The sequence below is a fragment of the Plecotus auritus genome (assembly GCF_963455305.1).
Source record: "Plecotus auritus genome assembly, chromosome: 7".
Taxonomy (NCBI): Eukaryota; Metazoa; Chordata; class Mammalia; order Chiroptera; family Vespertilionidae; genus Plecotus; species Plecotus auritus.
Genome location: NC_137774.1, coordinates 177,556,033 through 177,582,489, shown reverse-complemented (window position 1 = coordinate 177,582,489; position 26,457 = coordinate 177,556,033). Strand labels below are relative to the sequence as shown.

At 50.8% G+C, this 26,457-nt stretch overlaps 1 protein-coding gene across 2 annotated transcripts in view; it reads right to left on the bottom strand.

Annotated features, from left to right (window-relative positions):
* Window positions 1-26,457, bottom strand: part of MTREX (Mtr4 exosome RNA helicase) — a 51,628-nt gene that overhangs the window by 611 nt on the left and 24,560 nt on the right. For both annotated transcript variants that reach the window (XM_080677334.1, XM_080677335.1), the window contains 11 exons: window positions 26,255-26,405; window positions 23,383-23,555; window positions 22,760-22,828; window positions 21,702-21,830; window positions 18,769-18,879; window positions 17,013-17,201; window positions 13,890-14,053; window positions 7,925-8,030; window positions 5,169-5,225; window positions 3,890-4,052; window positions 1,062-1,166 (listed from right to left, as the gene is read on the bottom strand). In XM_080677334.1, the coding sequence (XP_080533460.1) occupies window positions 1,062-1,166; window positions 3,890-4,052; window positions 5,169-5,225; window positions 7,925-8,030; window positions 13,890-14,053; window positions 17,013-17,201; window positions 18,769-18,879; window positions 21,702-21,830; window positions 22,760-22,828; window positions 23,383-23,555; window positions 26,255-26,405 (1,417 nt within the window). The remainder of the gene's footprint in view (window positions 1-1,061; window positions 1,167-3,889; window positions 4,053-5,168; window positions 5,226-7,924; window positions 8,031-13,889; window positions 14,054-17,012; window positions 17,202-18,768; window positions 18,880-21,701; window positions 21,831-22,759; window positions 22,829-23,382; window positions 23,556-26,254; window positions 26,406-26,457) is intronic.

Here is a 26,457-nt window from a genome sequence, read left to right as displayed (position 1 = left end):
ATCCCAGTGTGTGTGTTTGTGTCTCTTCCTGTAGCCCAATGTGTGTGTGTGTGTGTGTGTGTGTGTGTGTGTGTGTGACTCTCTTGTACCCCAGTGTGCTGTGTGTGGGTGTGTGTATGTGGGAATGGGGTGGGGGGTGTCTAAAAATATCCCAAAAACCTTATTTTGGGAAGGACTAAACTGTCAAAAGAAGTAAGATGACCCAAAGTCATGAATTTTCGACCTGAAGATCCTACGTTTTCAATGACCACGTGAGACTGGTCTGAGGCAGGACAAAGACCAAGTGCACTCGGACCAAGCTCCTGTCGTTAGACTTGAACCGGAGTGACCAGGTCCCTCGGGCGCACAGCGTAGGGCCGTGTGCGCAGGTTTCCTGGACACAGGTGGCAGCAGAGGGCGCTGGGGTTCTGGATCTTTGCTCTCGGACCCGGTGAGCCCACCTGCGAGCCTGGTCCCCCGGCCACCCCCTGGCTCTAGCCGTCCTGTCTGGAGCTGGACTCCCCGCTTCCTTCCTCTGTCTACTCTACAGACGGGCCTGCAAAGCCACAGCAAGACGGCCTGGGAGAACCCGTCTGCCCGGCACTCGTGACGGCAAAACCTGCGGTCATCTCGAGGGAGGCGAGGGCGGGCCACGCGCTCATTTCCCCCGCCACCGCCCCCTCCCTTGCCCACTCGGCTCCGGCACACGGCCTCTTGCCGGTACTCACGGCCTCTTGCCGGTACTCACGTGCACCAAGCACGTGTGAAGGGCCTAACGGTTGCCTGAGGGGGCACCTGGGCCACGTTGTCCAGCCCCCACACCCCGTCCGTCCTGTCTCCTGCTTTGCTCTTGGAGGGCTGCCCTGTTACCTGTCTCCGGCGCTGGGATAGGAGCTCCTAGCAGGCCGGGTCCCTCCCCTGCCCTGTCCCTAGCGTGGCCCGGGAGGTGCCCATAGACATACATCATCCTAAAAACCTGACCCAGACATAAAGCTTTACTCAGCCCCACTAGAGGGCGCTCGTGGCCGCCCAGGGAGCCGGGGACAGGTGCGGTGGGACAGCAGACCCCGAGGGACACTGACCTTCCGCGAACTTGTTCTCCAGCTCCGTGTTCCCGATGGCTTTCGCCGCCTGACACATCTGCCGCAGCAGCTCTTCCAGGCGCCGCATGCAGCGGATGATGCTGCCTGGACAGAAAGGGGACACGCTTGTCAGGGGGAGGCCGCCACGCGCAAGGCGTGGGACCCGGATGGCAGGCCACGGCCGTGCCAGGCTGTCCCGTGGGTGCCCGTCATCCCTTACAACCTCAGTGTGACCCAAAGGCCCTCCCATTGCAGCAGTCTCAGCAGCGCATCCTCTTTGTAGCTGACACTGTCCTGGTGGGTGAGGTGCCGCATGTACGTGTTCACCCACTGACGGACATGTGGGCGCCGTGTTTGAAGGGCAGCTGTTCCGGAACAAACCAGCCTTCTCGCCGAGGATGGAAAGGCACACACTTCCCCAGCAGCATCCCCCCTCCAGCTTTCCGGCATCCCGAGTCCCGCCCACAGGGCACGCCCTAGCTCCTATCCACGTGGTTCTAACGTCTGACCGGGGTCAGCATCACCAATGTGCGTTCCTGCACGCACTGGCGCAGGTGCAGGCCGACCCTTTCTGGAGGCGGCTCTGCTGTTCACACTGGGGGCTCAGTCAGTCATCAAGTGAGTGAGTGCCAGGTGTCATTCCTGTCATTTAGCACCAACTGGGCCCAATTTAAACACAGATGATACACACTAACAGAAATCACTGCTATTTTTAGCAAAGTACTTCTGAAAACGAGTCCAGTGGAAAGTCCCCTGTGACTCGGGCACCGGCCTCAGGGAAACCGCCGGATGAAAGGCATCTGAGTGGGGGGGGGGGGGGGGGGGGTGTGGAAACACGAGGGAGGGGGCAGCAGTTACAAGTGACGATGCAGAGCGAGCCCTTCGTGCTCGGGGGGTGCAGCAGCGGCTTTCAGACAGATGGACGGTGACGGGCGCTGCCCCGGCGGCTGCGATGGGTCCACTCCGTGGGTCAGCGGCAAACCTCAGGCTTTAGCCTCTACAAACACTTTCCAAAGTGCTATTCACACCTAGCTCGCTGCAAGTAAGAAGCAACTACAGCCAATCCATTTTTTCAGGCTGATAACAAGAAACCATTCTTTATATGAAGTCTTCAAAACTCCTCAAATGAACCCCAGCACACAGACATCCCTCAAACCCATGGTTCATCATTACGATGTTAACTAGCCCCGGCTAAGGCCTAAAAAATACTGACAACTACTTCTTGAAATGATGAAAACCGTTTCTTTCCACATAAAGGAAAATTGGGACTCCAATTAGAAACGGACACATATGGTTGGGCGCAGCACGTTAAGACGTTCCCAGGCGCGCCGCGCTACGGCGAGTGCTCAGATGACTCTTTCCAGTCACGTCAAGGTGTGCAACCACCAGACGAGGCGCGAGGGGCCGTTCTGCAGTGGGAGGACCGATGACAACGTGCTAAGGGGGCGGGGTGTCCAAAAAGGAAATACTACCCTAAGTCAATCAAGGTCTTCAGCTTTCCTTTTTGTCTAATTAGCCATTCTGTTTTTAAGGGTTAATTTACAGTCTACTCCAGTTTTAGGAAACTCTGAGTTGATACAGTGGTACCCAGACCAGAAGAAAGGACACTGTACTGACATGAGACCAAATTCAGACTTAGGTTTCTCAAGCAAGCGGGGCCGGGGCAATGGCTCCAGGAAGTGCAAGGGGCGGGAGGCTGCGCACAGGGGCTACGCTGTGCTGTCCTCGGCCTCAGCAGGTCCAGGTGTGTCCTGGACTGTGAGAACGTCTCCATTTACATACAAAGAACACACACATTTCACAGCCCTGCTGCCCCAGGGTTTTTCTTAAAACAACGCCTCCTCTCCTTTATGAGCCACGACTGTTATGTCACTGTGTCTGACTTCCTATATAATCAAAGGAGAATATACAAATATACAAATCGACCGAATGACCTGTCACTATGACACGCACTGACCACCAGGGGGCAGACGCTCAACACAGGAGCTGCCCCCGGTGGTCAGTGCGAGTGCCACTCAGCCAGAAGCCAGGCTCACGGCTGGCTAGCACAGCGGCGGTGGCGGGAGCCCTCCCACCCCCGCGGTAGCACTAAGGAGCAGCACTAAGGAGCAGCGAGGCGAGTGGTAAGGGGGAAGGGGGGGGGGCAGTCTTGGGCTGAGGGACCGCCCCGAGTGCACGAACTTGACTTACCAGGCTCGCCTGTTCATCGTGATGGCAGAGACTTGGCAGAGATCACACACTATTAGAACAGTTTCCTAAGCACCTACAACGAGGGACTGTGCCTATTACACAGCAGGGTTTGTGCAGAGCACTTTCTTCCGACACAGGCAGAAGACTCCACTTTATCACCCAAAATTAATGTTCTGTTAAAACAATGTCACCCTGGCACGGTCGGTGCTAGTCATGCAGGACAGACCTCCTCAGGGGGATGGACATGGGGGCCGAGAACAGCCATAAGCATTAAGCTCCCAGGACGGTGAGGTTCTGACCGGCATCAAATACATCGAGGCCTCAGCTGTGTTTCGGCTCCAAGCCCAGAAAACCCGCCAGACCAGACAAGGCCGCCCCAGCTGAGCTCAGGACCAGCTGCATTGACCTATGACCCCCAGGTGCCTCTGCTTCCCCGGTGCGTTCCCGTTCCCTTCTCTCTCCTCAGGCCAAGGCCCCTTCTGCCTTTGTAACTTGTCTCCTGAGCCCATTCCTTCTACGCTCACTTCCACTCTGTCTTCCTAAAGGACTTTCCCTTATTAAAAACAAGCAAACGAGGCCGCCCTAAGCCGAGTGTACCCCACGTCAGAAAGAAGTGCACGCATACACCTGAACCATACCTTCAAAGACATCCGTCATTTTGCAGATGTGGGCAAATGTCGCCCCCGTGGCCCAGGTGTGCACCACATCCATTAAGTGAGGTTTGAATGAGCTCAGGTAAGTTTCCTCATCAATTTCCAATTTGGCTTCTGCTGAAACTTTTGCAATTCGTTTGGCACATTCCTTGGAAGATAAAAGAGACACTTAACATCTCCTTGGGATCGCCCACATCACTTCGTATTCCCAGCGCCGGTGTCCCACCGGGTCCCTTTCCTCACCTCGCCACGTGCCTACACGTTGGAGACACTGCTGCTCAGCAGCCACAGTGCCTCTTCCGTTGGTAAGTGACCAGACAGCTACGTTTTCCCACTACACTGAAGTGATCTATCACGATCATGATTTTCCCCAAAACACAGCAACTGCTGGAGCATGAGATTTTGCTCCCCAATATACCAGCACATCATCAGTTTGCTCAAATAAATTCTTATGAAATTTAAGAAAAAACACCCAGAAACTATTCATGAAAATTACACTAGAATAGCACTTAACCAATCTCTGTTTCATTAACGAAACAAAAACAGTAATAAAACAGATTTAGAGAAACACCAATCATATGGCAAAATGCTTTTCCCCCAATAAAGCTTCAGAAAGTTCCAATCTGGAGGTTTTCTCTGCCATGATGGGAACTTCAGACTCACTCACCCTTGGTCACCACAAGGTGAAAAGCACCTGTAACTACAGGAGGTCGGGCTCCGGAGGGCAGTGAGGGTGCTGTGGCTCCACCGGGGCCCTTTCACCCCTCCCTGGCAGCATCCTACAGTTCATCCTGCCCTACTTTCTGTCTGACATTAAAGGAGGACAAACACCAATCCTTCCTAAGAAAATAGTAGGACCAATTCATTACCATAAGTTACTGTGGCTTTGAGAAGCCAGAGATAAATGATTTCTTGGGGTAAAACAGACTTTAAAACTTTGTTGTAAACGAAAAGATAACGCTAACTAAACCCTAGTCCATCCCGTGGCGTTCTTCACCTCGAGGAAACGACAGACATGGAACTGCTGGTGTCGCCCTCTGCAGGTGGCTGTGAATCTGCATTCACAGCCCCAGGCAATTGATTACACTGGTGAGAAAGCCTTTATTAAAAGTAAAAACCACAAATAGCATCGAATGACGAGACTCACGTCACGTGACATCTTTAACCCAGAGGAAGCTGTCTCTACTGAATGACATTCGCTCTTGGCCGTCAAAAGCGGCTGTTTTACACCGACTGCTCAGGACGGGTAGTTCAGGAACCCTACCTGCATCTGGCGAAGTGGCCCGGCCAACTGCTCCGTGAGTTTGGGCATCTCGCTGGACTGGGGAGAGAGGGGGGTCAGCCGTGAAAACCCACCGCCAACCAAACAACGCCCTCGCCCGGCCCCCTGCGGACCGGAGGCTTCAGCGCTTATTTCCTCACCAACCCAGGTTCTGAAAGCACAATGCCCCCTCCCCAAGCCCTGCCCCCGCCCCACTGCAGAGGAAATGCCGCTGCGGACGCCCCCCGTGCCGGAATGGAACGAGGGAGAGCAGGTCCCCAAGCGCACAGTTCAGTGACGCTCAATTAGCGGGCTGTTTGGTTTTGAAACAGTCTGGCTTCCAGGGAACTCTCCGCGGACACTGCACACCTGGGACGGAGAACACTAAACGCACGCCCTCCGTTTCCACGCTGCCACATGCTTCCTGCTCCCTACCCAAGTACGAGACCGCTGGGTTTCAGTCTGAGTGTGCGTTCTCCCTGCTGCCTTCCCATTAGTGACCAGTCTGCCAGCTCCTCACCTGGACCAACAGGCGCTTCGGGCCTTTACAACCACCCAGGCACGCGGACAAGCCGCTCGATTCGGTGCTGGTCTCAGCCCGTCCGAGAGAAGGCCAGGCCCTGAAGACCTGCAGGCCTGTGACTGGAATCTAGACACGACCGTGACCAGACTCTGACACAGACAGCCTTAGCATGCAAAACCAAAATTACTGTGAGAACGGCATGCATGCACGTGTGCGACAGGCCTTAAGGTAATTACAGGTCCGTTTCTAACCGAACAGTTGTAGGTCCGTTACAACAGACACGTCTGTGCTTTAAGCGCCGGTGTCCACAAGCCCTTGGTTTTCATGTGCATCGGGTGTGTGTGATAAGCCGTGTCCCAGGCTCTATGTCCGCCTGTTAAAATAAACACCGCGATGCGTGAACTCGAGGTCCCCTCAACGTCGTGGAGATGGTGTCCGCTCAGGGTGAGCAGGTCCAGGGTGTCCTCCCTCGGGCCCGGGAAGTGGAAGGCCGGCTCCTCACTAAGTAGCTCAGTGAGGTCTCACCGACGCTCTCCAGCAGGTGCGCAGTCGGCCCGGCCCCTCACCAAGTAGCCCAGTGAGGTCTCACCGACGCTCTCCAGCAGGTGCGCAGTCGGCCCCCTCTCTCCTTTAACCCTCAATCCAAGCCCACCCTGATCCTCGGGCTCTTCTCATCCCCTTATTAAAACAGCGGCCCCGCCCCGAGATCGCTGCCTCCGCAGCCCCACCGCCCCCAGACCCTCCTCCCCAGACACAGCCGCAGGCCGTGCTCCGTGTCTGTGGCCTTCACCCTAGCATCTGAGGGCCAGGAAGGGAAGCATTTTACCCTGAGTCTCTAGAGCCCAGAGTTGGGCCTCGCCCACAGTGGGTGCTTAATAAGTAGTTGTTGCAAAGCTGTATGCTTTCTTCAAATGGCATGAAAATGTCTGATGGCAGGAAAAATGTGGGGCATGGTGTGAGAAACACACACTGTTAAACAGAAGTTAGTGTGCCAAGCAGACCACTGACGGTCTTCCTGTATTCGCCTTTCTTTCCAGCGAGAAAGCGCTGTGACTGTTGGTGCAATTTTTCGTCCCGATGTTGAATGGCACCAGCGCAAGAACCGAGGGCCCTGCACACCCGTGTGGCTCCCACAACAAAGCTCAGCCAGCAGAGCAGCCGTCCTGCCCTGGCCTCAGCGAGGCTGGCTAAGCCCGCTCCTCTGAGAGGGGACACACGCCTCTGGGAGGACAGGACGCAGCGTGGGGCCCGTGAGAAGGCGCTCCCGTCGCCCACACTCCACAACTGCCACCTCATCTGCTCCACGAAGAGCTGACAGACGCTCTTCACGATCACCTTAGAAGCCAGCGGGAAACTGAACCCAAGAACATAGACAGTGTTTTCCAAAGACGTGCCTCCTCCTGTGACCTCGCCGCCGGGCCCAGCGAGTGCCGGGGGCAGGGCCCTGTGCTGTGTGTGCTGCCTCCAGGGACCCGGGAGCTGAGAAGTGCCGCCTCCTCACCCGTCCCGATGCCCATCTGCCGCAGGAGTGAAGCAGCAGCGACCCAGACCCCTGGCAGGCTGAGAAAGCACGTGTCTGACACGACCTACTGCAGTGACGCTGAGTGTGCAGGTGTAGACAGCGGCACTAAAGTGATGTTCAGAGGCAAGTCTGCTTCTGTCCATTTCACCCCCCCCCACACACAGTTTAAATATGAAATGTGAAACATGCACGTGACCTTTTTAAATGAAACAGGTCACATCGGTTTTGGGGTGAAGTGCAGGTGGTCCCGTGGACAACTCCGTGCGGACCCAGCGGTGAGGCGTGGGCCAGCCCTGCACCCCCGACCCAGTGACTCCACCCGCAGGAGCAGGAGTGGGAGCAGCTTCCCAGCGACCCCCACCTGGAGGAGGGACAGAAACCCAAGATGGCCCCTTTCATTTACTTGTGTTGCCAAATTTTACTTTCCCTCGTCTTTTTCTTCCTAGGGCTGTCTGCTAGGCCAGCCCTTCTACAAGGCATCAGGTTATGGAACAATTTAAAACGTGGTGTCTGATTAATGATCATCCAAAACTAAAACCCCAGTTGACTCTCCTTTCGGATAATATGCATCTACTATCTAATTCTTACTATACTGTGTTAAAGCTGTACTGACTTCTGTCTCACATCACCCACAATACGTAAATGGGACGGAGCACATCTACACCGAACTGCCCGTGACAGCACCGCAGCTCAGTGACAGGCCGGGGGACTCACGTTCTCTTGGAACACGAAGCAGCTCAGCAGGGCGGTGGCCTGCTCCGCGGACAGGTCGTTGAACAGCCCGTTGAACATCATCTCGGTGAGCAGGAGCTCGTCGGCACTGCGCCCACAGGAGAGAAAAGCACAAGCATCAGGCGGGCACCCCCGTACACGCCCTGACATGGAGTGTACACGCCCTCACATGGAGTGTACACGCCCTGACATGGAACGTACACACCCTTACATGGAGTGTACACACCCTGACATGGAACGTACACGCCCTGACATGGAGTGTACACACCCTCACATGGAGTGTACACGCCCTGACATGGAGTGTACAGGCCCTTACATGGAGTGTACACACCCTGACATGGAACGTACACACCCTTACATGGAGTGTACACACCCTGACATGGAACGTACACGCCCTTACATGGAGTGTACACGCCCTTACATGGAGTGTACACACCCTTACATGGAACGTACACACCCTCACATGGAGTGTACACACCCTCACATGGAGTGTACACACCCTCACATGGAGTGTACACACCCTCACATGGAGTGTACACACCCTCACATGGAGTGTACATACCCTCACATGGAGTGTACACACCCTCACATGGAGTGTACACACCCTTACATGGAACGTACACACCCTTACATGGAACGTACACACCCTTACATGGAGTGTACATACCCTTACATAGAGTGTACACACCCTTACATGGAGTGTACGTACACGCCCTTACATGGAGTGTACACACCCTTACATGGAGTGTACATACCCTTACATAGAGTGTACACACCCTTACATGGAGTGTACGTACACACCCTTACATGGAGTGTACGTACACACCCTTACATGGAGTGTACACACCCTTACATGGAGTGTACACACCCTCACATGGAGTGTACACACCCTTACATAGAGTGTACGTACACACCCTTACATAGAGTATACACACCCTCACATGGAGTGTACACACCCTTACATGGAGTGTACACACCCTTACATGGAGTGTACGTACACGCCCTTACATGGAGTGTACACACCCTCACATGGAGTGTACACACCCTTACATGGAGTGTACACACCCTTACATAGAGTGTACACACCCTTACATGGAGTGTACGTACACACCCTTACATGGAGTGTACACACCCTCACATGGAACGTACACACCCTTACATGGAGTCTTAAACAGAATGTGCTATTTGACCATAGGAGTAATCAATGAGGAGTGACCAAGGTTCATTTAAGGAAACGGCAGGTCATTACATTACCAATATACAAATAATAAACTTAAAGCGGCGGTTCAGACAAAGACCCCATTCTAACAAATACCAAGCTGCACATATTCCCTGAGTTAAAGAACCATCACTGAACTCTCAGTAACCAGGAAGAAGTCATCACCAGCCAATTATTATCTGGGTCCAACCATTTCTTTAATTGTTTCTATCTCTCCCTTCCTCTCTAAAATCAATAAAATTATATATATAATAATAACATAATATGCAAATCGACCAAATGGCCTGGACGAAGCCGGGGCTGCACGATGAATTTTGTGCATCAGGACTCTAGTATCCTGTATAATAAAGAGGTAATATGCAAATTGACCCTCACACTGTAACACCGTCACAAGATGGCGGTGCACACAGTGAGGGCGGGGCAGCAGGGGTGGGGCTGGCGGCCACTTCACGCAGCTTCTGCCGGGGTTTCTGCAGCCCCGGGTGCATGCCGAGGAGGTGGGGCCCGGAGGCGGGGCATCGGGGCGGCATTCCAGGACTCAGGGCTGTCCTGCGGTGTGCCGGCTACACGGGGCGGGACTTTGGGACTTGGAGTGATACCATGGTGCGGGTGTGTGTGTGTGTGTGTGTCCCGGGTCTCGCACAATGGGTCACTAGTATCCTATCTAATAAAAGAGTAATATGCAAATTAACCACCACTCCACTACACCCACAAGCCACGCCCACCAGCCAATCAGGAGAGTATGAAAATTAACCAAACCAAGATGGCTGCGGCCACAGAGTGAGCAGGAGGCTTGGGTTTCCCAAGCAATGGAGGAGGCCAAGCTTTCTGCACACCCTGGCGGGCCCAGGCCTCCACTCAAGGCTACGAAGTTTCAATTATAAAAGATAAATAAATCCCAACAAAAATGGTTGCGGCCACGAAGCTGGAGAGAGCAGGAAGCTTGAGTTGCCCCCGGCGACAGAGGAAGCCAAGTTTCTGCAGCCCTGGCCTGCCTTGGCCTCCACTACAAAGTTTCAATTATAGAATATAAATAAATCCCAGATACCAGGGCCTCCGCTTGGGTCGCCGGGGGGCGTGGCCAGCCTGCAAACCACCACAGGCCCCTCGCCCAGGCCGCCCCACACCCCAAGGGAACCCCCACCCTGATCTGGGACACCCTTCAGGGCAAACCAGCTGGCCCCTACCCGTGTACCAGGCCTCTATCCTATCTAATAAAAGAATAATATGCAAATTGACCATCACTCCAACACATAAGATGGCTGCCCCCATGTGGTCAAAGATCCTGCCCCCATGTGGACACAAGATGGCCGCCACAAGATGGCCAGCAGGGGAGGGCAGTTGGGATGGACCAGGCTTGCAAGGGAGGGCAGTTGTGGGCGACCAAGCCAGCAGGGGAGGACAGTTGGGAGGGACCAGGCCTGCAAGAGAGGGCAGTTGGGGGCGATCAAGCCTGCAGGGGAGGGCAGTTGGGGGCGACTGGGCCTGCAGAGGAGAACAGTTAGGGGTGACCAGGCCTGCATGGGGGAGCAGTTGGGGGGGGGGGGAACCAGGCCTGCAGGGGACAGCAGTTGGGGGGACCAGGCCTGTAGGGGAGGGCAGTTAGGGGTTACCAGACCTGCAGGGGAGGGCAGTTAGGGGCAAGCAGGCTGGCAGGGGAGCAGTTAGGCATCAATCAGGCTGGCAGAGGAGTGGTTAGGGGGTGATCAGGCTGGCAGGCAGAAGCGGTTAGGGGCAATCAGGAAGGCAGGCAGGCGAACAGTTAGGAGCCAGCAGTCCTGGATTGTGAGAGGGATGTCCGACTGCCCGTTTAGGCCCAATCCTACCGGGATCGAGCCTAAACGGGCAGTCAGACATCCCTCGAGGGGTCCCAGACTGGAGAGGGTGCAGGCTGGGCTGAGGGACACCCCCCCGCCCCATGCATGAATTTCGTGCACCGGGCCTCTAATATATATAAAGTTAAAAGCTAAACTTGAATTCCTAATGGTAATCTGATAGGGCACGATTACTTTAATGCAGGAGGAGACAAGAAAGATAATCACAGGACAGTGACCTAAGAGTTTAACAGGTGATTACATTAAAAATGTTGAAGTTCTCAGATTAGAGAACTTCAGAGCAAGTTTCAGAAGGACGTGAGGGGGAGCACGAGAAAGGCTATGCTAAGCGACAGATGGAGACGTGGCCACAGGCAGGCTAGGGAGCGAAGGGGACGAACACACTGAATTAGGGAGTTTATTCTAAAAGCAACAGAGAAACCCCAGGAGACGGTTAGCAGAGGGCACAGAGGGTGTGCTCTGGAAAGAACACAGAGAGGATGAAGGACGGGCTGCAGAGGCGGGGGGGGGGAAGGGGGGCGGGCACACACAGGAGGGCTCATGTGGACCCGACTCCTGCAGGAGGCTGAGGACAGCCTGGGAGGATGTGGGGAGACGGAGAGGGGAAGGAGTCGAGGATGCCGCCCAGTTTCTGCTTTTAGTGGCTGGGATTTATTCCCAAAAGAGAGACCAGAGGGAGAAGCAGGGAAAGGAAATGGACCTGAAACATTCCATTTTAAATCAGATCAGTACCATTCTTCCCAGACCAACCCACAGCTGCAGACACTCAGAGCAACGTCCACCTGATCACGTCCTATGTAACCTGACAAAGAACGATTTCGATGACGTTAACGCTGGCAGGCGAGCTGGTAGCAGTGCCTGGTCTAGAGTTACCCTGGGTGAATTACTGACCCACGGTGCCTGGTTCTTTAACTACAAAGTAGGAAAGCTGAACGGCATCACAGGTGGAGGGAAAGTAGGAGCCTGTGGGGCAGATATAATTGGAAGAAATGTTTTATTTGGCTCACGTGGTAACGAAGACAAAACTCTGAATTGGTGTGTGAACATTTAAAAATCAAGAGACTGCACCTCAAATTCTGGATTGCTGGCTTTTCTAAACTGGACAGTCTGACAGGACGTTATTCGGTGTGACAGCTGACTGGATCTGGGCACTCACGGCCTGTGTTGGTGGCCAAGGACTGTCCCACTCGCCAGTCCACCAGCTCCTGCAGACATCTGAACCACATCAACAGGAACAACGTGAGCAGTCCTTACTAGTAATGCCTGACCCCACAGCCACAGCCGCAGTCCTCTGGCCTCGTCCCTGAGGCCCCGGGAAGTACAGAGAAAGCTGTTTCCAAGGGTCTCGTGTGGACTCACTGAGACGACTGGGCGTGACTGTGGCCAGAACACCATCTACCTCAGGCTGCCGGCACCGCCGGGACCAGGAAGCAGGCCCAGCCAGCAGCAGAGAGACAGGACTGCTGTGGTTTCAAGCCATTTACTTTACGGCCGTTTGTTCTTTTATTGTTTTGTTCGTTGCTTTTGCTTGTTGGTGGTGTTTTTGACGGCCATTTGTAAGCCGAGCCTATAATATGCTACGCTGCAATACCCTCATGTAGCCCCAGACAGTAACAGACTCTCCTGTGCATGTAGAAGAGTGACAGTTAGTAGACTAAGTTTAAGGTGGAAAATGTTCCTAATTTGGGGGTTTTTTGTTCACCCTCACCCGAGGATATTTTTTCCACTGATTTTTAGAAAGAGTAGAAGGGAGGGGGAGAAGAGAGAGAAACATCGATGTGAGAGACACATTGATTGGTTGCCTACCACATGTGTCCTAACCAGGCCGGGGATCGAGCCTGCAACTGAGGTCCATGTCCTTGACCGGAGTCAAACCCGGGACCCTTTGGTGTGCCAGCCGTTGCTCTAACCACTGAGCACCGGCTAGGGCCAAAGGTCCACAATTTTAAATAGGATAGCCTTAGCCAACCGATGTGTGTCTCTCACACGGATGTTTCTCTCTGTCGTTCCCTCTCTCTTCCACTCTCCCTAAAACTAAATGGAAAAGGATCGAGTGAGGATTAACAAAAAATAAAAAAAATGAACAATAGGTAAATTAAAAAAAAGGATACAAAATTGTGCATGAAATAAGATTTAAATTAGTAAAAATCCCAGGTGCGTTAAAATAAATAAAAAGGAAATACATCAAAATGCCAGTGGTGTTCATGTCAATTCATGGAATCCGAGACTCACGCGTTTTCCTCTCCCACATCCCGTGTCGGGCCAGCGCTGCACGTCCCGTGAAAGGCGCTGTAAGAGCCACCCTCCCAGGCAGCCTTTCCTACCAGATGAGCAGCCGCCGGGCCAGCCTCACCTGCTGATCTCACAGGCCACACGTCCCTTCATCTCTCTGACATCCCCGGGCCAGCCTCACCTGCTGATCTCACAGGCCGCGCGTCCCTTCATCTCTCTGACATCCCCGGGCCAGCCTCACCTGCTGATCTCACAGGCCGCGCGTCCCTTCATCTCTCTGACATCCCCGGGCCAGCCTCACCTGCTGATCTCACAGGCCGCGCGTCCCTTCATCTCTCTGACATCCCCGGGCCAGCCTCACCTGCTGATCTCACAGGCCACGCGTCCCTTCATCTCTCTGACATCCCCGGGCCAGCCTCACCTGCTGATCTCACAGGCCACGCGTCCCTTCATCTCTCTGACATCCCTGGGCCAGCCTCACCTGCTGATCTCACAGGCCACGCGTCCCTTCATCTCTCTGACATCCCTGGGCCAGCCTCACCTGCTGATCTCACAGGCCACGCGTCCCTTCATCTCTCTGACATCCCTGGGCCAGCCTCACCTGCTGATCTCACAGGCCACGCGTCCCTTCATCTCTCTGACATCCCCGGGCCAGCCTCACCTGCTGATCTCACAGGCCACGCGTCCCTTCATCTCTATGACATCCGAGGAGGTGGCAAATCCCAGGCGCCGTAACACGCGTTTGCGGCATTTGAGTTCATCCATCTGCAGGACTGTTCTTGCTTTCTTGAGCTCTCGCTTTGCAGATTTAATATCTATTGCGATCTAAGACACCCAGAAGTATAAAGGAAGCTCAGTTACGTGAACCAAGTACATGGGACTTACTCAGGACACAAAGTACTCCCCAAGGACGCTCCACCACACACCTCCCTGTCAGCTCTAACGGGCAGGAGGGACCAGGAGTTTCTTAAGCTGCGTTCCTGGACCTTACGCTAGTAGCCGTGGGCAAACTACGGCCCGCGGGCCGGATCCGGCTGTTCTATCCGGTTCTCTTGCTCTCCCCTCCGCTCCTTTACTTTGAATTTATATTAGTTCACACAAACACTCCATCCAAGCTTTTGTTCCGGCCCTCCGGTCCAGTTTAAGAACCCATTGTGGCCCTCGAGTCAAAACGTTTGCCCACCCCTGCGCTAGAGGAAGACAGGGAAGATGTGAAACTATGGAAAACACCAACGTCCACTGGAAGTCGGAGCCGAGCAGGGAGGTGTGGGGTTAACAGCCCCCGGAGGCGGCGTGAGAGGAAGGGCTAGCCGAAGGGAGGAGCTGCGCGGCCCTGGCTGGTGAGGGAGCCTCGGGAGGCAGCCAGGTCTGCGTGAATCCCAGGCTCACTCACACGCTCACTCCTCAAGCAGCAAGTCCCACCGCTCCGCCCCTCATCCTCAGGGAAGCAGGGGGAGCAGAGAGAACAGGGTCAGGAAGGTCAGGGTGTGTGACTCTCATCTCTCTCTTTTTTCAAAAATATATTTTTTGTTTCAGAGAGGAAGAGAGAGATGGAAACATCAATGATGAGAATCATTGATAGGCTGCCTCCTGCACGTCCCCACTGGGGGATCAAGCCCGCAACCTTCGCATGTGCCCTTGACTGGAATCAAACCTGGGACCCTGCAGTCCACAGGCTGACGCTCTATCCACTGAGCCACACCAGCCAGGGCAACTCTCATCTCTTGACGACCTAGACTTTCCTCACGATCCTTGGGGTGAAAGTGTCCCTTCTCTTTGTCCTCAAATTACATCACAAACTGGAAACGGCTCTAGCAAAGAGAACAGGTCTTTATCGTACAGACAGAGATGAAAGCTTCAGAGTGCGTGGACTTCAAGGCCGTCCTCGCGAGTGGCCGCGTTTTAGAGTTCAGCCAATCAGTAACTATTACAGACGCTTCTGCTGGGACAAGAGTATGACAGAAACCGAATCCTGAAGCAGAGGCTCGGTGCTCAGAAAAACAGACACGAAGACAGGTTAGGGGCTGGGAAGCTGAACTTTCCAGACTTTATATTGAGCTTCAATTGAGGAGGAGCTGTTCTAAAAGCCAGGATGGTGGTCCATTTATCCACAACTAACGATGTGCCGTTTACCGTTTACGTTATTATTCTCACAGAATCATACGCGGCAGGTAACTGATATTAAATGTAGGCCTTACGAAGATGCGTGATACGCGTTAAGGAGGAAGTGACGTTTGATTGGACAAAAGATTCCAGGTGCAGAGAGGTGGACAGTGGAGAGGGATGTGTTCGCTTCCAAAGCTTTTTCTGAGTTCATTATTCAGAATGGCTATAAGATCACCTTTGCTCTGAGATTTCAGCTGATTACCATGAAAAGCTGAACTATTGCAGCTTCGTACCACTAGGATGGCTACAATAGAAACACAGACAATGACAAGCGTTGGAAAGGATGTGGAAAATTGGAATTCTCATAAATTGCAGGTGGATGTAAAGCAGTGTAGCCACTTGGGAAAAGTTGGGCAGTTTTCTCAAAAAGTTAAACCTAGAGCTACTCTATGACCCACCAATTCCACCCAATGCCACCCAAGAGAAATGAAAACATGTATCCGCACAAAAACTTGGACACAAATGTTCACAGCACCATTATTCATGGTAGGCCAAGGTGCAGAAACCGCCCGTGCCCATCACCTGACGATGGATAGACACCGCGGTCCAACAAGCCATGGAGCCAAGCCCCAGGCGGGCAGCAATGAGCCCTGCGGTCCAGCACTGACCCACGCGGCATCACGGTGAACCGTGCAGACACGCCAAGTGGAAGGCGGCCAGCACACAGGCCACACTCTGCATGACTTTCTGAGATGAAACCTCCAGTGCGGGCCCGACGTGGAGGCAGAGAGCAGATGTGTGGCTGCAGGACTGGCGGGGGCAGTGGGGAGTGACTGATAATGGGTATGAGGTTTCTTTTTTGGGGTGATGAAAATATTCTGAAACTAGACAGTAGTTATGGCTGCAGAGAGCTGTGAGTATACTAAAAACCACTGAACTGTGAGCTTTAAAAAGGTGAACATTGCCCTAGCTGGTGAGGTTCAGTAGATAGAGCGCCGGCCTGCAGACTGAAGGTCCCGGGGGGTTCCATTCCAGTCAAGGGCACATGCCCAGGCTGCAGGCTTGACCCCCAGCGTATGGCGTGCAGGAGGCAGCCAATCACACTGATGTTTCTCTCTCTCTCCTTCTCCTTTCCTCTCTGAAATCAACAAAAATATATATTTTTTTAAAAGGTGAATATTATGCTATGTGAACTATATCTCATTAAAAATACTGCTGCCGTAGCTGGTTTGGTTCAGTGGGTAGAGGGTTGGCCTGCAGACTGAAGGGTCCCAGGTTCATTTCCGTTCAAGGGCACGTACCTTGGTTGCAGGCTTGATCCCCAGCCCCGGTCAGGGCTCATGTGGGAGGCAACCAATTAATATGTCTCTCTCACATCGATGTTTCTCTCTCACTGTCTCTACCTCTCCCTTCCACGCTCTCTGAAAATCAATGGAAAAATATCCTCTCGTGAGGATTAACAAAAAAACACACAAAAAAACTGTAAAGAAAACCCCCCATCAAATGCCAAACTATGGTGAAATGATCTTCATCTTGCCTTACGAAGAGTCCGTAACTTTACTTAGAAGATGGTTTCATTAGAGCTGATGAAACCCATCGGAGAAGAAAATGAAAAACGCATCCTCACTGACGTCATGAAATACATAGAATTCTAGGACGCACATCAGTGTCTTCATACCTGTGCTTTCTTTTCACAGAGCGTATACACCGTTTCCAAGTTCGGGTCGTTGTGAAGCGGATGCGAGTACATGCGGTGCTCGAACGCCTCCACTTTCTGGATGACCTTCTTCAGGCCCTGGTCTTGAATGCCCATGTCATCGATAGGGTCCAATAAGGGAACACCATCCGGAAACCGTTTCTGAACTTCCTGAAACAAACATTTAAAATTCATTTTTATTTACAGACAAAATTAGTTAAGATTAAAACAAATCAGTATTTTCTTCTATGCTTTTCTATGTGCAAACATAAAAAGGCTGCTACATATGTACAGCTTGGAATTTCCCAAATCATACATATGCGAGTGCATTTCCCCACGGCCTTTGGTTCTGAAAACTCCTTTTGGTACCTGCTGATACAGGGGCGCACGGTACTCGACTAGTAATCTAGCTCATAGAGTGCAACGTCTGGATGTGGCACAGCTCACTGGTAAACCATTCTCTGACATCTGGGTTGTGAAAACATCTTGCCATCATAAACCATCGTGTACTAAACATCTCTTAAGTGTATAAATTGTTTTCAATTTCCTGAATAATTCCTTGGGGTTGATACCTAGGGAGGGCACAACTGAGTCAAAAGATGTACATTTTAAAAGGGTCCAGATCCCTCTTGCCAATTTTTTTACATGATTGATCTGTGAACATGATGAGCATGTGAGTTCAGAGAAGGGATGGTTCACAGCAGACTAGCGTCCCCTGGGCGACTTCAGGGTCTAAGACAGACTAGCGTCCCCTGGGCGACTTCAGGGTCTAAGACAGACTAGCGTCCCCTGGGCGACTTCAGGGTCTAAGACAGACTAGTGTCCCCTGGGCGACTTCAGGGTCTAAGACAGACTAGCATCCCCTGGGCGACTTCAGGGTCTAAGACAGACTAGTGTCCCCTGGGCGACTTCAGGGTCTAAGCATTTTGCCAGGTAGGAATTAAAATAAACAAACAATAAATAAATAGATCGATACATACAGCTTAAAAATGTCTCGTGAAAGTAGCCTGTCCCTTTATCTTTGTTGTCTCAGATTCTAGTATATAATCTCCCATGAGCAGATACTAATTTAAATGTTTACTGACTAAATAACTAAGTTCCTTTTTTAGTAGGAAATAAAGTTTTCTACAAGTTCTAATTTTTTGTTGAAAATAAAATGATTTCTGAAGCGGCTGTAACATCGCCGGAGGACAGCGCCCAGGAGCCGGGCTGGGGGCGCGAGGGGGCAGCTCGCAGGGCGGAGGGAGATGGGCGCGGGAGAAAGGGGGTCCTCCCCCCAACTCGAGTGGGCTGCACCGCGAGTGGGCCAGTGAGGCCCCCACACATTTCTCCTGCCCTGCACCGCCAGCCTTCTGCTCAGCCCAGGCCACGGCCACGGGCAGGGGCAGGGGCAGGGGCGAGGCTGGCTTGGGGCAGCGGTGGGGTGGGCCCCCAGCACCCAGGGAGCAGGCGGGGCAGGGGGGGGGAGGAGGGAGGCGGAGAAAATTATTTCAACCGTCTGCTGACCACACTGAAAATGGCCAAGTCCTGGCCCAGGACCTGCCCTCCTGCCCTCCTGCGGCTCAGGGAGCAGGTTCAGAGAGAGGACAGCGAGAGGCTCTGCTGCACCCCTGGGACCAGGAGCCGCCTCTGCTGGTGCTGGGCAAGCTTTCTGAAAGGAAGCGTGTCGGCTGCCTCACTATGGAGCCTCAGTAGCTGTGCACGAAACTGACATGCAGTGTGTGAGGTCAGTGTGTACCTGTATTGACTTTAGGACACTCTGCCTGTTGTCCAGGGGCCGAAGGTCTTTGGGGATGTAGAGCCTCACGCTGCTGATGGCCGACAGGAGGTGCACCAGGACCGGAACAACCTGCCGACGAAGAGGTACACAATGTTGCCGTTAAGTCACACGGTGTCCAGTCCTACCATGTCCTACGTCTAGGTTCAGGTTTCTCATGGTGCAGCACTGGTCTATATAAATCCAAACAATCACATCGGCAGTTATTGGAAACTTGTTAGAATACCAATAGTAGAAAGCATTTTTATGCTTAGGCCTTTTTAATCTTTGCAAATTTGCCATAAACCTATTTTAAGATAAGCACATAAGATGATATCTGAAGTCAGTAAGTTTTAAGTCAATACATTCTAAATAAATTTCAATTCTTCAAATCAAGACTACTAGCTAGAACACAATGGTTTCTAAATTCTTTATCCAAGTAAGATCTTTCTGAACCAACTGAATTTTAATCAAGTCAAAACAAACGTATTCAACAAACGTACCTTTCATTAAATTTTGTATTTAAAAAGCTGACTCAGGGCCTTGATCTAATTCTCTCTCCAGAAGCTGAAAAGTAACCGAAGGCTCACAGCAACCCCAGGAGCACGGAGCAGACACAAACGGCTGGCTTTTGGTCAGAGGGGAGCTTTGTGGCACTGCAACTACCCCCCCTGGTCCCCGGGAGCCTTGGGGACCAGCAGCCCGCGGTCACAGTGAAAACCAGCTGGCAGGCCCAGGGAGGCAGGCCCAGGGAGGCAGGAGCAGAGCTGGAATGCTTCCGAGCTCCATCCCCGGGGGACGGCCATTACCTCACCAGTCAGGTGGTCCCACGGATAGGGCTGCCTTATCTGACCTGACTCAGTGCCCCCGGAGCCAACCACCTTTTCCCTGAGGCCTTTGTTGAAAACAGCAAGAGTCCACTGTTTAACATCATAGCTTCCCAAGACAAGGATTAACAATGAGATCAAGCAATAGGTAAACAAAAAGCTTAAAATAAAGCTACGGGGATTTGAACGCTTCTGACACATTCCTGGGAACCTAGAAGGCCACATGCACTTGGCTGCGTCCGTTCGTGCTCAAGAAAGAGCTGAGAAGGCCCTAGCATTTACGCTGGCTGACCTCGAGGCAGTGCACACAGGACGTCAGTCAGGCAGCGCTGTCCCCTCGCTGGCTGAGACCTGCGGGAGCGCTGCAAGGTGCACGCAGAACCTCCATCAGAGACTGCTGTCCTCAGCGGCTCCCAGGCCTTAAGGAGTCTCCAGTTATTAGCTGACCAACGAAGCTAACCAAGCACATCTCAGGGGCCACGCACAACGTACAACTAACTCGGAAAAGTCTACCAAACAAACAGGAATAAACTCGGAGGGGGGGGAGGGGCGGAGGGGAAGAGGGGACCCTATTGCCATTTTTAAAATGTGCAGTTTCAGCAAAAAAGTTACAAGACACGTAAAGAAACAACAAAGCATGGCCATACACAGGGAAACAGCAGTCAACAGAAACCGTGCCTGAGGAAGGCGGACATCAGACTTCACAGTTTAAATCGGCTGTTTTCAAACTGCTCCAAGCTCATCACAAAAACACTGACTGTAATGTGTAATAGTACACCTTGGAGGCAAACTTCAAGGGATAAAACTGTTAGATTTACTCCATCACAACTATTACAGGGTATCTTTGCTTCTTTTTTATTTTTGTTTTTATTTAAATATATTTTATTGCCAAAACCGGTTTGGCTCAGTGAATAGAGCGTCGGCCTGCGGACTGAAAGGTCCCAGGTTCAATTCCGGTCAAGGGCACGTAACTTGGTTGCGGGCACATCCCCAGTAGGAGGTGTGCAAGAGGCAGCTGATCGATGTGTCTCTCTCATTGATGTTTCTAACTCTCTATCCCTCTTCCTTCCTCTCTGTAAAAAATCAATAAAATATATTTTTAAAAAAATAAATAAATAAAAAATAAAATATATTTTATTGATTTTTTTACAGAGAGGAAGGAAGAGGGATAGAGAGTCAGAAACATCGATGAGAGCGAAACATCTATCAGCTGCCTCCTGCACACCCCCTACTGGGGATGTGCCAGCAACCAAGGTACATGCCCTTGACAGGAATCAAACCTGGGACCCTTGAGTCTGCAGGCTGACGCTCTATCCACTGAGCCAAACCGGTTTCGGCGGTATCTTGCTTCTTAAGCAGTTGTCATACTCTAAGACAGTGGTCGGCAAACTGCGGCTCTGTTGACTAATGAGTTTGCCGACCACTGCTCTAAGAGAGAGAGATAGGTCTATAAGATCTACAGAAGAAGATCGTCTCTAATCTTCTATTCCATGTCCCTGACAGATATTTTTATCTAATGCGGAAGGATTCTGGGAGTTCTCTGCCTAGAGAAAACAAAGCAGAAATCACTTGTCTGGACCTCAGAGTTATTATGGTCTTCATTTCCTGAGCCTGAGTCTCCTTCGACTGGGATGGAGCGGCTGGGACGAGCGGCAGCGGTCGGCATACCGGTAGCGGGCCAAGGCCATGACAGAGCTACAAGAACGTACTGCCGGCAGTGTCCACCTCCAACAGGAATGTGGTAAGGGACATGGACAAAGTAACACTGCGTAATTACTTGATCATACAAATAACAGTGAGACTTCTTTACAGCCAAGGTAAAACCCAACTTTATAAGAGAATTTAAGTTTTTTAATTCTTTTTATCTTTACTTTGTCACTATTAATTAACCTTGCCATAATTCAATAAAAGAGCTTAAATCTCATTACTCATTTTACTGATATTTAGATAGTTTTAACAGACCTTAAAATACCTTAAAAACTTCCCATGTGGAAACCCTGACATGTTTGTTAGAATCACATTCAGGAAATCCAGTGATTACAGTAATTCGCGGGTCTCTGAACCCCCAGATGAAAGCTGAGCACACACCTGCATCTCCCCCTTCTCGTCGGGCTTGGCCGGTTTTGCAGCCTCCGTGGCCGAGTTTTTCAAGCTTTCTCGGCTGCAGCGCAGAAGCACTTCCACCACATACAGCGGGTCTAGCTCACCAGAGTTGGGCTGGAAAGAGCAGAGAAGGTCACTAACTCCTAGACACCGGCCCGCACGGGTCCAGGGACGGTGCGCTCGGCACTGATGAGCTCAGACGAGAAATATAAATTATCATGAAATTAAAAGTTGTTGTTTTGTTAGGAAAATAACCCATACCATTTAAAGCACAACATTTAAGATTATTCAAAAAACTAGTGACCCGGTGCACGAAATTCGTGCACACTGAAAGGGAATTAATTAGAGTAAATAATTTAATATTGCTATTTGCCCTTTCTCTATAATAGAAGTGTCAGAGATGAAAGAAAATTAGTAAAATGTATATGCAAACCTTCCTCCTGTCAGAGTCAAGTCCCCGCCCACACACGCACCTCGAAATCACGTGAGACCCAGATCCGGCCGCGCGCCCCCCTCCCCCAATTGGGCTAGATCCAGACCTGGCCAGTCCCACCCTTGTCAAGCCCTGCCGGGCAGGAGGTATAGCCTCAGGTCCCCTGGACCGGCACCAGGACATGGGGCGTGGCCTGAGGTCCCCCAGCCCAGACCGGGGCGGGGGACGTGCCTTGAGGTCCTCCGTCAAGCCCCGCCAGGTGGGGGACACAGCCTGAGATCCCCCGTCAAGCCCTGCCGGGTGGGGGGCATGGCCTGAGATCCCGTCAAGCCCCACAGGGGCGGGGGAGGGCTTAGCCTCAGGTCCCTGCTGACTGCTCGTTAAGGCTCCTTCCGGAACTTGGCCTCAGCTGTGGGTGCAGCCATCTTTGTGATGGTGTGATGGTCAATTTGCATATTCCCTCTTTATTATATAGGATTATTTCCTTATGGCAGTATTTATTACATCTTCTCTTAAGATACTTTCTCATCTTTGATCAATTTCATGAGTCTGAAAAAAAATTTTTATTAACAATTTATATAAAATTCTATTTTAAGAACAAATAGTTTACCTTAACATTTGACTTTTTGGAGAAATTCACGACTACTCCCCAGCCAAAATCGTCTCCTTCATTCTTTACCTAAAAAGAAAGTAAAGCACATAAACAAGGACATCTGTGTCCAAAAGGCAATTTCTGACCCACACCCACATTACAGGCTAATAAAACTGAGTCTTCCTGATGAAGTGTTTTTGAGAGATCACTGTTAAACTTATGGAAAAAGATATTAACTCTACAGAAAAAAAATCACTGCCAAATTTCATAGACCTCTGGAACACCAATAACAAGAATCTCTCAATTGGCAAAATGTCAAAAAATGGTAACATGGTGTATTTGTTCTGAGAATATCTAAAGTCGTTCGTATTTTATAACTAATGAATTCATCCTACATAAAACTACCTTTATTTTTAGATTTTATAGCTGGAACACTGTCTACCTCAATTTATATCCTCTAAAATAAAATCTGATTAATGACCCCCCCCTTAAGCAGAGCCACGTGAAACCAGTAAAACCATATAATTACTCTAGACCAACTGCTGCAGCAGAAAGCACTTTATCAACATAAAAAAACAGAACAGCTATTCAAAAACTATCCAATATTAAAATACCCAAATATTTTTTAAAAATTAACATACCTTTACCAAACGACCTGGTTGTAGAAATGGTAAGCAATATTTTGGTTTGTGAATATATTCTTCGATTTCTTTACCCAGTTTGGCAAGCTGCTGTCTAATCTTGTAATAGATGACCACACTTTCTTCATTGGGTATTACTATTTTATTATATTGTTCTTCCGAGTTCCTTACCTCTGTAAATAAAACACACATACAATATAAAAACTGTGCATCCACAATGTATGCAACCATCCCCACCCTCTAGTTCATCCACTCCAAGAGGAAACTCCACACCCATCAAGCCAACACTCCTCATTCCCTTCCTCCCCCAGCCCCGCTGCCTTCCCGTTTGCTGTCTGTCTGAACAGATTTTCCTGTTCTGGAGATTTCCTACTTATTAAATCAAACAGTATGCAGCCTTGTGTCATTCATGTCGTGGCTTGTACAGTGCTTCCCTTCTTGGCTGAGTAACATTCCAGTACATGGGTGTACCGTTTTATTTATCCTCTTACCAGTGATGAACATTTAGCTTACTTTCACCTTTTGGCTGTAAACAGTGCTGCTAAAACGTTTATGCAGACAAACCTGAGTTTGTTTGAACGTATTTCCAATGCTTCTGGTTATGTACCAGGACTGAAACTGTTGGGTCTTATGGTAATTCTGCCATTAAATTTGCTGAGGACGTGCTGAACTATTTCCCACACAACCGCACCATCGTGTTGGCGACCTTTTTAAAAACACCCCTCCGAAGTAGTGTGAGTGGTGTCTGTGTGGCTACGATGTGCATTTCCCTAGTAACTAACGATGTAGAGCATCTTTTCACGTTTGTGGGAAACGATCTTCTTTGGAGAAATGTCCATCCAAAGCCTTTGCCCATTTAAAAATTACACTTTTTGTTGTTGAGTTGTAAGAATTCTTTATATATTCTGGACACTCGATCCTTATCAGGTGTGTGATTTGGAAATATTTCCTCCCAGTCTGTGGGTTTTCTTTTCACTTTATTGTTGGTGTCTACTGAAGTGTAAGTTTATTTTCTTTTGCTGCTCGTCTTTTTGGTGTATTCTCTAGGAAAGAACTGCCAAATCCAAGGTTATGAAGGTTCATGCCTACGCTTTCTTCTAAGAGCCTTACTGTTTCAGCGCTTACATTCGGGACTGTCATCACCCTCAGCTGATTTTCATGTATGGTGGGAGGTAAGGATCCCACTTTTCTCTTGCACATGGCTGTCCTGTTGTGAAAAATCAGCTGCCCACAGATGCATGGATTTCTGCTTCACCACCGTCCCCACCTCCACCCCAAACCAGGGCTGTGCTAATGAGGCAGAAGCCTGAGAGCCTGTCAGTCACCTGAGCTTGTAGCTAGGCCTCTAACCACAGCGGTAGCCCACTCCCAATCAAAGAGCGGAGGGACGGGCATGAGCAGCTGCTTTCCCCACAGTGCACCCCCACACCCAGCCCAGCCTCGGCATCAGCCTCAGGAGACAGCAGGGGAGACACGGCCATAACCTGCTAAGACTGTGCAACCAAGTTCCTCCTTCTGAGGAAGGTGGGACCCAGTGCTTCCAAAGACGCATTCCTATCAAATTATATGTAAAACATGTAACAGACTTGTGAGTGATGGCAAAATGCTCTGCTACTCCAGTACTGAGCAAATTTTGGAACAGTTCAAGTTTAAATGGCTTTACTGATCTATGGCAATATTACCAATAATTAAACAGGTAGTTCCTGAGCATTTAATGTAAATTATCTCATTGAATTCTCATGGATTGCATGAACTAGATAGTATCTCAATTGCATAAAGGAGCAAACTAAGGTTCAAGTAGTCCCATATGTAACTCCACAGCCCTTGCCATTGTATTAACTAAGGCATTATCTATTAATGAAACCAAACAAAAAAATTAAGAGTAAGTCTGCATTTTCTCTTCAGTAAATGAACAATACAATCCTGGAAGTTCTACTCGTATGGCTCACTAAGAAATCTGCTGTGGATTCAGTCAATGAAAAACATCTCATGTATGCCAGCCTTCCCAGTTTCTTATTAAAAACAAAAACCCCACTGTATTTGTAAAATAAAGATGAATTACGAGTCTCTATTCTAACTGTGGTATGTCTAAGGTTCCAGCAGCACAACAGCAAAAAGGAGATACACCTTCCTGGTACCGAGCGAGCCACCTGCATCCGGCTGCTCTGCAGTGAAAGCAGCAGCACAGCGCCTCCCTGCAACCACCTCCGCCCACACCTGCTCTGATCACTCCGTGCAGCCCTGAAAACGGCACCGAAGGGGCTGCAATCCCCTCATCAGTCCTCTCATCTCATCACTTAAACGCCTACTTCCTCCACTGAAAAGCCCGTCATACTTTGGATACTTGGTCTTTTGTTCATTGGTTTCAAAATGTTAGAATAACAAGATTGCTCCTTTAAAAACAGAGGTAGGGAAATGTAGGGATAATCCCATTGAGAAGATTCAAGGGTACAGGAGCGACCCTAGTCAGAACCACCCTGAAAACAGGTGCTTCCTTCTCAGGGGGCTTGGGAGACAGACAGGGGATGGAGAAATGGCGGCCACGTTGAAGTTCACAGAATGGGTAGCAGACTCTTGGTCAAGTCATAACAACGATCTGAGCCCAGCTACAAGTTATGATAGGTCATAATTATCTCCTCTTCCTTAATTTCCAAGGCCTTGATTGAGACCCAAGTCGGAATCATGCACAGAGAAGTGTCCTGGCCGGGTTTTCTTCCTCCCCTTTGAAATGTCTGGTCGGCGGTGAGGACTGGCTGCAGTTCTTACCTTACTGCACAACGGGACCCAGACCTGGCTCGCCGAAAACCCCCGGGCCAGCAGCACCCCAGCCGGGAGGGAGTTTCGCCGAGAGGCCGTGAGCGGTCATACTTACTCTCCACCACCCCGGGAATGGCTCTGTAATGCTGGAACTGGTAGAAGGACTTCTCCAGCATGTACTCAGGATTGATTTCTTCTACACGCAGCAAGTTCAGAACCATGTTGTAGGTTAAATGGAAAGCACTATTCAGAGGGTCGGCTGAGCCCTGGGAGGAGTGAACATGTCACCACTTTAGGTTATTCAAACAAACTCACACC